The sequence below is a fragment of the Chenopodium album genome, chromosome 8 (genome assembly GCF_948465745.1).
Source record: "Chenopodium album chromosome 8, dcCheAlbu1.1, whole genome shotgun sequence".
Classification (NCBI taxonomy): Eukaryota; Viridiplantae; Streptophyta; class Magnoliopsida; order Caryophyllales; family Amaranthaceae; genus Chenopodium; species Chenopodium album.
In genome coordinates, this window is record NC_137841.1 from 64,150,459 (window position 1) to 64,162,607 (window position 12,149).

The 12,149-nt window shown below is 33.6% G+C and overlaps 1 protein-coding gene across 2 annotated transcripts; it reads left to right on the forward strand.

Moving 5' to 3' along the window:
• The first annotated feature begins 1,614 nt into the window (after positions 1 to 1,614).
• Positions 1,615 to 10,875, forward strand: LOC145641977 (aquaporin SIP1-2-like). 2 transcript variants are annotated; one of them, XM_081693014.1, is made up of 3 exons: positions 1,615 to 1,971; positions 8,978 to 9,250; positions 10,508 to 10,875. In XM_081693014.1, exons 1-3 carry the CDS (start codon positions 1,660 to 1,662, stop codon positions 10,673 to 10,675), a joined length of 753 nt encoding a protein of 250 aa, XP_081549140.1. In that variant the 5' UTR covers positions 1,615 to 1,659; the 3' UTR covers positions 10,676 to 10,875. The 2 variants fall into 2 exon arrangements, with proteins under 2 accessions (XP_081549140.1, XP_081549141.1); XM_081693015.1 differs by lacking the exon at positions 1,615 to 1,971 and adding an exon at positions 7,402 to 7,878.
• The last annotated feature ends 1,274 nt before the right edge of the window (positions 10,876 to 12,149 follow it).

A 12,149-nucleotide genomic window follows, 5' to 3' on the forward strand; every position in this document is an offset into this window, starting at 1 on the left:
TCTATAACAATAACTAAAGTAATTATTGCTGACATCACTACTATCCACGAGTCGAATTCTTATAGTAAAAATTTCTGCCAAAATAACTAATGAGATCATTATTTGTTTTTTCAACATATATACAAATTTGAAAATAATAAAATTAATTACATGTTATTCTAAAAGAATTTTTTTTTTCACTGACTACACAATTTTTCATGGAGTCATTAGATTATTTAATTTTCCTATAAATATTATCTTTCACTTATGTACATAATTATTAATTACTAATACAAATTTAGTACTTATTTTGATCCATTTTTATTTGTACGGAGTAGCGTTTAATACTTATATTTATATATGCATGACTGCATGAAGCTATTTTATTTATGTTAGACATTAATGATATATATTTTTTATTTTACTAACTAGATACATTTAACATATTTTTTTTTTTTAAAAAAATAGTATATTTAGTTTAATATATATTGGGTGATCGGGTACCCAGGCCAATTGGTTCCGGGTCCAAAAAATTGGGAATTGGAATTGGAACCGGTTGCAACCGGTTCCTAAATTTATTACCCGGAATCGAAACCATCGGGTCCAATTCCATATCCGGACCCGCCGGTTTCTAACCGGTTCCAGTTCCAATTCCGGGTACCCGTAAATTTTGCTCACCCCTATTCCTAAGTAATAGAGGTACTCACAATTATTTTATTTTCTCAACGATTTTACTTTATTTTTCTAACTATTTTTTAAAAAGTGAATTTATTTGGTGACCCGACCCCAACTTGACCCGACCCGAACTAACCCGACCCGAATTGACCTGACCTGAATTGACTCGACTTGAAATTGACCGGGCCTAAAATTGATCCTAAAAATTGACCCGACCCCGAATTTAACTTGATGTGCTGACCTGAATTTAACCCGAAATTTTGACTCGACCCGACCCGAACTGACTCAAATATCTAATGACCTGAAATTGACCCGATCTCAATTGACCCGACCCAAATCAGACCCGAACGACCCATTTTCTAGGTTTAGTGATCACCAAATAGGATATTTGATATAATTTTGTAAAAAAAATTCCCTTCAAAATGTTATTTATTTTTTCAAAAATTAAAGTTTCTTTAAAAAAAACTGGAATTTTTTTTACAATTTTTTAAATATTAACACATAAGTTATTTCATTTCAGTTGATTATCAATATTAATAAATTATATTATTATGAATTTGTGTACTATATGGGACTAAAACTAGTTAGGGCTTGTTCTTTTCACTAAAAATTCAGATAAGTTTAGTTAAAGAAAAAATAAGTTTTGATAAGGTTAGCCAGGTTTAAATTATGTTCAGTTAAATTCAGATAAATTAAAATTAGTGGAAATCATGTGAATAGAACACACCTATCAAATCAGATCCCACAAAATCAGAAAAAATTTATTCAGAAAAATAGCTTAAACAAAAATGATAAAGAGTATCTAAACAAATTTAAACCAAAAATCTAAATTTCTTTTCCTCATCCTTAAATAAGCTGACTCATTCCTCCATCCCCTATTCCTATCTCCATCTCCACCCTCCTTTATCAATACCCCCTCTTCCCAATAAAACCAAAATCAACACTACAAAATCAGATTCTCACAAAATCCAAACCCAAAAAAAAAAAAAAAAAAAAAAACAAAAAATGGCGCAAGGAATAGGAAAGATGATAAAAACCGCCGTAGGAGACGGCTTAATGTCCTTCGGATGGATGTTTACGGCTTCGACACTCGGTATCGCCACCGCGGTCGTAGCCGAATATTTTGGAGTTAATGAGGATAGTAAGTTGATCCATGCTATCTTCACCGGTATTATAATGATTCATATTGTATTTTGTGAAGGTATGACGGTGGCTCTTGGTGGTGCTTGCTTTAATCCCACCGCTAACGCCGCCATGTATGCCGCCGGTATTGGTGATGATACGCTCTTGTCGATGGCTGTCCGCTTTCCTGCCCAGGTAATTTATCCTAACTTTCCTTTTAACTTGGTTTTTGAGTCACATGATTTGGGAATACACTATTTATGATTCATTTGATAAATACTTGTATAATGAAAATGAATTATTTTAACAGCTGGTTTGATAACTGGTTATTATAATTATAAAAAGAATGAATTTAAGTGTAAAAATTGATATTAGTCCTATCATTTTTAATTTGATAGGAATAGCTTTTGTATTTAATTCTTAATGCGGATGAATTATGGTTTTGTCATGGCCTCTTTGAGGCTATTTAGATTTTTTTTTTTTTTTATTAAAAAAAATATTATATTATATGGGATAATTCAATTTGAGGTTTAATAGTGTTTATTTATACAACTTTTTTGACACAGTTTATTTATACAACTATAGATGAATCAACCACTAACATATGTTGGTCAAATGGATGTACTAATTAAGTAAACTTGCTAATCATCAATAGTGATTCTCATTAATTACTTGAGGTCGACTTTAGATGGTGGTGGCCAGGTAGGCGGGAAGCTATCAAATACAAAGTACTTCTATTTCATCAAGATAGTTAATCGTTCCGTTTTTTTTAATGGAATGTTATTATAAAATAATATCAAAGAAACATCTATATAGATCTATCAAAATAGATTGTTTATCTGATGCACATGATCCAACATGTCTCCATTAAAGAACTAGAAATGGAGTATCAATCACTAAGTTTGTTTTTACCTTCTTTTCAATTCTTTTCGATGAATAAAGAATATAGGACGTGTTAAAGTTGTTGCATCTATGCATATGATGAACTATATTTTGTTGCACCGTTTTTGAGGGGGTAGATCTTAAAAGTATGGGTACTAATAACACTTTTTGTCCCAACACATAATACAAAGAGAAAAGGCAACTATACAACTGGAAATATCCACATTTAATAATACGGCTAAGCAACAAATTGGTCGTTAGAAACGTAACGAATAAGAGATTATACAAAAAAAAAAAAAAGAGATTATACAAAGTATTTGGTGATTCATACGTTATGGGTCCCACCTTTCATCTCTACAATTGAATTTTGACCAATAATCCAGCTCCAAAATTTTTGGGGGTGAGATTGAGAGAACAAACTTCAATCAACAAGGGAAGGACAAATATGAGAAATATAAGTGATAGAATACCTATAATCGTATATTGAGTTGATCTTCTAACAAAAATCGAAATTACTTTGTACTCCGTATTTGTTATTGTACAACACAATAACGAAACTAGTTAATGATATTATGTATAGGTATAACTTGAGATCATGCCATCTATTAAAGTCTTCCAATAAAATCGTGTAAAGGTTGTTAATTAAGAATTGATGAGAAGAACTCCATCTTTTGAGATGAACAACCTCAAAATTAGGTAACCTATTTGCAACATTATTTTATTTGGGCTTATGAAGGTTGTTAAGAATTGATGAGAAGAACTCAAGCTTTTGAGATGAACAAACCTCAAAATTGGCTAACCCATTTGCAACATTATTTTATCTAGGCTTATGAACCTTTTTCTCATATTTCACACAAGTATTATAACAAATTATCTTATTGGATCTCATTAGAATTTTTCTTTTTTTTTTGGACTTCATTAGACTTTTTTAGATTTATTAACTGTCCCTTAAAAAAAAAAGAATTTATTAACTGTTTTTGGTCATATTTGAACTTATCACCCATTATATTATCAGAACTTATATTCTCTTAATATTATCTTATCTTATTCATTAAACGCAAAATAAGTAGAAATAAGTTAATCAAAGAGAAAATGCATATCGTTGATATTATCTATAAGCTAATTTTTCGCTGTCAGTCCTTATCAATACAATTTACAAAAATCTAACCACCGCCCATTCCCTATGTATATATCTAAATCATTCTCTAAGGTTTGAAAAGAGTACTCCATATTGCTTTTGTGTTTTGTCTTTATAAAAACTTCTAATAACGGACACACACATCTTCCTTTAGGTTATCTACACTTAAAATTAGTATTTCCTAGTTAATATCACCCAATTCTCGATCTTCTTCAATCTGATTAGACAAATTAAAAAGGTGGTTTGGCAATTATTTTTAAACTAAAAGAGCAGAAACTGGTATTGTGTTAGATTTAACATTCACAATCAAGCAACTAACAACAATAAAGGAGTAACACTACTTGCATTTCTTAATTATTTTTTCTATCTCAATTAAGTATATAACACTAAAGTGGTGCAAAATCTAGATGATGCAATTTTCAAGTCTAAAAATCTGTGTATTGCCTTGTTGACCTCAAAGATGCACAACTTTACAATTCATTGACTTTTGATTAGAGATGGTCAAAAGCACGCCCGACCCGATCTGAAACCAATCCGAAAAATATCTGATTTAGATTTGGACTCGTGTGGACATAACAATTTAGTATGACTTAACTTTAAAAATTTACCTGACTCAACCCGACCATATCAGACCCGATCCAATCATCCGAATTGACACCCCTACCTTTGATGATTAAGATTTAAGACGGGATTGATCTCTACCCACTTTCTCACCAAAAAAAAAATTAAAAAATAATAAAAAATTAAGACGGGATACATTTATTTGAGGACATAGGAGATGACCCCAAGTGGATTGGGGATTCGATCCTCATCGCCCATTCCTCTAATAAGGTGGAGGACCTCCTGTATCTTATCGACTTAAAAAATGGAATGAATTTATTTAGGTATAAAACCTTGTATCTAGTTTGTTATTATATCAACATCAGTGGAAAACTAGGAACCTTGCAATTGGCAAAATTGTAAAATAATAAATGGCCATCCAGGCTACCTACCAAGAAAAGGGTGCGACTACCCATCATTAGGGATGACAATGGGTCCGGGATCTTACCTAGATCCTGTTAAACCGTATCCCACCCTAAAATATGGGTATGGGTCTTATTTCTGTAGACTCTTATGGGTATGGGCAGGGTATGGGTCTAGGTGGCATCGGGTAGGGTAAGGGTTTAGGGTTTATAGACTCAGACCTTACCCATGGACCCTTAAGACCCATACCCTACCTAGACCCGTAAAATATATTAACATAGAAAAAGTTTCAAAATCAAATAGATTAAAAATCTCAAGGATGTGGATTTTATAGGATGGCAATGATGAAATTGAGTATGATACGAAAGACAACTATTAATAGAAGGCTATTGACTTTGTAGTTGTGTAATTAAATTTACAAGAATAATAATAATAATTTGTATTTACAAGGACAATAATAAGTTGTATATCTATCTATCATCCTAATATATTTGTTATATAATTGTTTTACGATATGTCAAATTCATTTCTTATGTATTAGTTTTTTTTTTTCACAATACATGCAATCCTACAATTAAAAATAGGTAATAAAATTTGGGAAAAAAAAATTAGCAAAGGACCTGTATTGGACCCGGAATCCTACCCTGACCCTGCCAGACCCATAGGGTTCTGGTAAGGGTCTTAAAATTTTAGACCCTAAGGTTATGGGTGGGGTATGACGGGTTCGAGTTTGGGTATTGTTAGACCCTACATAGACTATACCCATTATCCATTGCCATCCCTATTTACCGTGTTACCACAAGTCCTCACCATGTTTCGACTAAGGTCTTGTTTAGTTCAACTTAATTTTACTTGTTTCAAGAAAAATATTATGTTCAGAAAAAATTAGTTCAAATCAAATCTTTGTTTTATGTTCAAATTTTTATCGTTAAATATCTTTAATTTCGTAATGAAAAAATATTATGAAGTTACATACTTATATTAATAAAATACACATTACAAATCTAACAAGACCCTAAGGTTAAAGTTTGGTAAAATCAAACGATCAGATATCACAAGATCATATCAGACAATTTCAAATAAGTAAAAATAAGATGAACTAAACAAATCCTTTGAGAGAAACTTTTTATGGGCTTTAAGTTCATTGTCTTTAGGGTACTGATGTGGTTCCTATAGGCCTTTATACCATGTTTGCATCCTTTGAATTGGGGTAGGTTGTTAGAACAATTGGAGGATAAATACAAGAGGGATTGGATACTCTAGGCATGTAACATTGCAAAATTACTAATAGTTTAATTTTGACCATTAAAAATTTTATTACATGGTTAATTTAACATAGTCATTGAGATACTGAGGTTAAAGATGATTGTGGTTGGTAGTCTGGTACCCGTGCCTCTGGTGAGCCCATGTTCCATGGCAACATAGTAACATACTAACATGTTGTGCCTTGTCTACATGGTGTCCGGGTCATGTTGTACTGTTGTGTGTGTCTGTTAGGTCGTGCAATGACTCGTCTCAGTCCGGCCTAGTGCCATCTTTATGTGCAGCACAAAGAAGAGACCAAAAAGACCTTTTGTTTTCAAAACCAATTTACTACGGAGTTGAATTTTGTATCTGGGTTTTTTTTTTGTTTTTTTTTTGGACACCATGTATCTGGGTTTGTTATGACACTCTTGAACAAAAAATAGTGTGACATGTGACAATATTGGTTTAAATTATTACATATAATTACTAAGTATAGGTATAGATAACTATTACTTCCTCCGTCCTTTTATTAGAGTCTCATTTCTCTTTATTTGTGAGTAATAAATATTAGAAATGGAAATCTAATAAAAAGAAAGAGGAGTATCGAAGGTGAAAACATACACATGCAAGTAAACTAAAACTTGTGCAAATGTATCTATTCTTCCAATATCTCCTAATTATCATAAAAGCACGACAGCCTCCACGGCACACGATGAACTTCTCTAAACCAAAAGATGATGACCACGAGTATATAATTATATAATATCTTTCATTAAGCATCATTTTTTTAAAAAAGAATTTCATTAAGCATCGTAGTATTCAACCATTCAATTTCTTTAAAGCATCGTAAAAGTATGAATGTAATTTAAAGATGGAGGAAGTATTTTGTATTTCTCTTTTACTCCCTCCTTTCCTTTTTTATATTCCTTTATGGGCATTTTTCACGGGAATTAATAAACACAAATATGAATAGTTAAAGTACATTAAAAAAGTAAATTAGCATTGGGTATGCAAAAAAGTAGGGAGAGAAAGTAATAAAAATACATGAAAAAACAAAATTTACATAAGAAATTTAAATTTGCACAAGTATTGTTGCAAATTGGAGGAAATTTTAGTAAAAAATTAATATTAACGGTTGTTGAAAAAGGCAAATGAGGTGAACATTTTGGGACTAAAATTTGCTTATAAGAAACTATCAAAAGGGACGGAGGGAGTAGAAGATAACAACCACAAATATATAATATCATCATTCACCAAGCATCATAATATTCAATCATCCATAATTTGTTGGTGCTTATAAAGAATATTTATATAAACCATAAGCAATTTATTTCTTCATTTATTAAGCATGAAATCCACGAGGTACACCAAAAATTCAACAATCAAATAATTAATTAACAAAAAATTAAAAATAAAAAATTAGGTAAGTCACACTAATTCCTTAACCATAAGCTATACCCTTTCAATCTCCATCCTATCACCCGTTGACACCTGCAAATCCCATCATACCCAACAACTGAGAGAGAGAAACTCTCTGAAAGAGGAGAGAGAAACCTTCCAAGCTCGCAACAATGGCGTCAACAATGGCGGCGATTAAGATGGCAATCGGAGACGCTGTACTCACTGCCATGTGGGTTTTCTCGGCGTCAACCATCGGCCTTTTCACTTACCTCATTTCTACTTCGCTCGGAATTCAGGGACCTTTAACCCTAGTTATCACTACCTCAATTGTCGCAACTCTTGTTTTTGTCTACACTTTTGTCGGGCAATTGCTTGGTGGTGCTAGTTTTAATCCTACTGGAACCGCCGCCTTTTACGCTGCTGGTCTTGGGGGTGATTCTCTTCTTTCGTTGGCGTTGCGATTTCCGGCTCAGGTTGATTTTGATTGTTTCGGGTTTTTGTTTTGTTTGATTTGATGGGTTTGGAAGTGGGATTGTTTAGAATTGGTGAATTTGGTTGTTATATGTTTTGAATTTTGTGTTGTGTTAATTGAAATTGGATGATCATTAATGTTGTTTGAATGTTAATGTGGAAGATGTTTTAGTTTCAGAAGTTTTGATATCAGTGGAGTTGACTTTTTGTGTTTAATTTGATTTTCTGTGAAAGTGTGGCCGAGACTTTAACCAATTAAATTAGTTTTAATGTAACGTGGTTTAGTGATGTGATATGATTATGCCAGGAGAGTTTTTAGTAGGGGGTGTTGGTGTTTAGTTTCCATTGAAATGGAATGTATGTTTGATTGACAGAGTTGACTTAACATGCATGGGGAGTTTGAGATGTTTTCTCAAGAAGTTTCAGGATCACTGTCGTTTTAAGTAAGTGTAGGAGTGCAGGACTAGGAATCTGGGGTGAACGACTTTGGTAGTAATTGAAGTTTTTTTGTGGAATGTTTATATCAATTCTTGTGATTTTGGTTCATGTTGTTGAAGTATATGGTATGAAAATCCTGCTAGATTTAACTAATTAAATGACTTCTTGGCCAAGATTTTATTTTGCTGGATTTTCACTAAAACATCAGTGGTCAAAATTGCTTTCTTTTTCATCTGACTAGCTATCAATTGTCTGTTTGTCTCGTTTTCATAGTTGTTAGAATATGCAAGTTTTTCCCTTTTCTCTGTAATTGGATGCGTATTCACTATTTGGTCTCGCCTGATGCTTAAGTGATGCATAATATTTGGTTAGAAGTTTTATTAGATTCTTCTTCTTAATTCACAACTCCAAACTTTGAGAAAATTCCAATAAACAAGCATTTAAAAATCACCTGTTGGCTTTCCCTTGACAAGTGATCTTGTGGTTTATAAGTGTACATCTATTCTATGCCCTTTTTATGTTGTTACATTTTGACTATGTAAGCAGTCACATCCTCTGTAACATTTAATTTGAATTGTAAAGATTAAAAAATTCGTTTGAAACTGTAAGGTGATTTTGCTACCAATATATATATTTCTGATGATATGAATTTTTTTATGGCAGGCGGCTGGTGCTGTTGCCGGTGCCATAGCAATCTCAGAAGTGATGCCAAGTCAGTACAAACACATGTTGGGGGGACCTTCCATTAAGGTTGACTTGCATACTGCAGCCATGGCAGAAGGGGTGTTGACTTTTCTTATAACCTTGGCTGTCCTCATCATTATCATCAGGATTCCAGGTCATATGTTGGTGAAGACATGGCTGCTTGCCATGGCTACTGTAACTTTGGTTGTTGCCGGCTCCAGTTATACTGGACCTTCAATGAATCCTGCCAATGTAAGTATATTTTTGCTGAATGACTGTGTTCCATATCTGTTCTGAGCTTAAAGTCTTTCCATTGATTTAATCATGTCCCCATTAGCTGGTTTATGTGCACCATTTATTATAAGCAGTTTCATCACTAGTGATTCTACCCAACAACATTCCCCGCAAATCTTCAATCATAATTTGGATTATTAAGTGGCTGGAAAACGTAGCTTAATAGGTTCAAAACAGGATTTATGTCCTGATCAGCCCAATAAACTAAGAACAGTGGGATCGTCCATTCATAAGCTGCTTCCCTGTCTTTAGTGTCACTGCCCTTTATTTTTTTTCTTCCTCTGCTATCCTTTTTTGGACTATGCTCTTCGCCAAGTGAGAGTAGTTACCTACTTACCTCTCAGGACTGCTGTTGCACTGTCATTAGTGTCATACTTCTGTATCAATTAAAGGAATGTTGTGATTATGCAGAATGAAATGCGTTATGCATTACTTATTAATATACCCTGCAGACTTTTGCAGAAAAATGAAGTTGGCAACTGGTACCCATAGAGCTTCAAAACCAAATGATATCATTGTTTTCCTTTCTTTATGACAATGATAGATTCAAGATACTTTGCCTGGTATAGTGGAAAAGTACATATGTTAGTGATGTATGTTATGAACATTAACCCCTCTTAAAAAGACACCAGATGAAAGGGTACATAATGCAGAAAAGATGACATATGAGTATGATTTATTTTAAGACTTGTGTGCCTAATAATATTAGAGGAAATATACCTAAGTTGATTCAAACAGTTGAAAAGTGTGCATATCAGAGTGTTGCTAAATAGCATAGGTCGTATTTTGATTCTACATCATTATTACATAGGGTAAATCAATATTTTTCCTAAAATATTTTTAAAGCTCCTATAACATAGAAGTTGAGCACAAACTTTAGGGCTTACTTTGATGCCATTGCTGTGGCCATTAGTGGAAGCAGTAGACGAGGAGCGCTTTCTGTTCTCTCCATGAGATTGATTGAGCAAAAAACGCTGCAGTTTTGCAAATTATGCCTTGACCATGAATAATTTGTCCTCCAATCGATGTCTTCGTAATTTGATCCATGTTCTTTGCAAGCTACGTGGTTTAGTCCTTGAAATAAAAGAGATTGCTGTACATAGGCTACAACTACAATGATTTTGTTTCTCTTATTGTATTACAACTACAATGATTTGTTTCTTTTATTGTATTACTGTGTAGTAGATAATTAATTTTCTTATGTTGTTCTTGCAGGCGTTTGGATGGGCATACATTAGAAAACAGCATAATACATGGGATCAGTTGTATGTTTACTGGATCTGTCCCTTTATCGGTGCAATTGGGGCGGCTTGGGTGTTCAGAATCATCTACCCATTGCCTAAAAAGCAGAAGAAAGCGCCAAAGAACAGGAAAGCAGAGTAGTTTGGTTCCAGATTTCTACAAGGAAATTAGTTGTTCATAAATTAATGTGGTAATTTAACCACATTCTTATTTTTCATTACCTTCAATTGTAATATGATAACATCCGAATTATGAATTCTCATAGATTCATAGGTGGGTTTGGTAAGATGTTAGGAATGAAGTTGTGCAATTATATTACACAAAGTAGTGTTTCAGGTTTTGATTGCAGTTGGCCTTTAAATTTTGTCAAGAACGAACAACAAAGCAAAAGAATATAATCCAGCCAAGAATTCCTAGTTGCAAAAGCTATATTATGGTCCAAGCTTAATACACACGTTAGCATGACTAATGGAACAAGATGTAAAAGAAGATATGGAAAGGATGTCTTGCTGATAATGCTTGAAATTTTGGGTGGTACTGATTGAGCTGCCTGCAATAAGTGCAAACGAGTATATATGTCATCTCTGATTTTCAGGCTTTGTAAGGCCTCGTTAGACTGTAAAATCCTCTGGCTGTACTGATGTAGTGGCCAAAATGCGCTCTCTGCTGGTCAATCTCTCACTAGCAGATCCAATGCTAGCTGTGCTGCTCTTCTGTCAATTCCATTTCCAGGATCCATGTATCTATCAACACCTTAACAGCTGCACCAATTTCAAGTCCGGCTAGTATATGACTGTATGACCATAGTTGTTGACAGTAGCAGTGGACTTGTTCACAAAAGTTGAAGCCGATAAAGGTTGGACAATCTTCCAGATTTTCCCTTGTTGGCTCATTATATGTGCGAGTGGGTGCGCGCTTGCACACACGCTCACACAACTGCTTATGTGAAGGGGAAGCTGATGCTTTATAAACCCTTACCTGAGTAGCCACATGAATTTTATTACTCATCCTAATTTCATGACGAAAGTTTATTGTGCACATTTCAAAAAGGAGGAAAAGTAAATAACTTGTGTAGCAAAGCATCAAATCAGCAACTTTAAGGCAAAGAACACATGCATATGATGCATTCATGTATGATGTAACATCAAACTATTCCTTCAATCATGCAATTAACACGGCGTTTCCATTTACTCCTAACAAGAAGGGAGGCAAGAGCAAGCAAAGGGCTTTCTAAGATGTACTTTTCCTTTACATCCCTTACTAGAAAAAAAAAAGGCATTTTACCCTCACAATCTATCGACAGTCACAAATCTCACAAAGTGTTTTGTATTTGCTAGTTTGCTTCTTTAATTACCATATACCTTGCTTAAACCATTTGGGTTTGTTGCTTGGTTCTAGTCTTCCACAATTAACAATTTCCTAAATCTAGTTGATGTGTTTGTCAATTGGCGCCTTCGAAATGTCGATTTCTTTAGTTGTGGTGACTTGGTGGCCTAGTCGAAAAAGGGTGAAGTGTTATGGCGGACTTGTTGTCTCATCAGTCCTAACCTCTATTGCAATGGATCACAAATGACAATTACATCTTTTTTTTTTTTTTTTTTTTACAAAAACACCA

What these genes read in the sequence shown, in the direction of transcription:
- LOC145641977 (XM_081693014.1), top strand. Translation starts at nt 1,660, where the DNA reads ATGGCGCAAGGAATAGGAAAGATGATAAAAACCGCCGTAGGAGACGGC. An exon ending in CTGTCCGCTTTCCTGCCCAG is followed by an intron (nt 1,972 to 8,977) that starts GTAATTTATCCT and finishes TTTTTATGGCAG; the next exon opens with GCGGCTGGTGCTGTTGCCGG. An exon ending in CTTCAATGAATCCTGCCAAT is followed by an intron (nt 9,251 to 10,507) that starts GTAAGTATATTT and finishes TTGTTCTTGCAG; the next exon opens with GCGTTTGGATGGGCATACAT.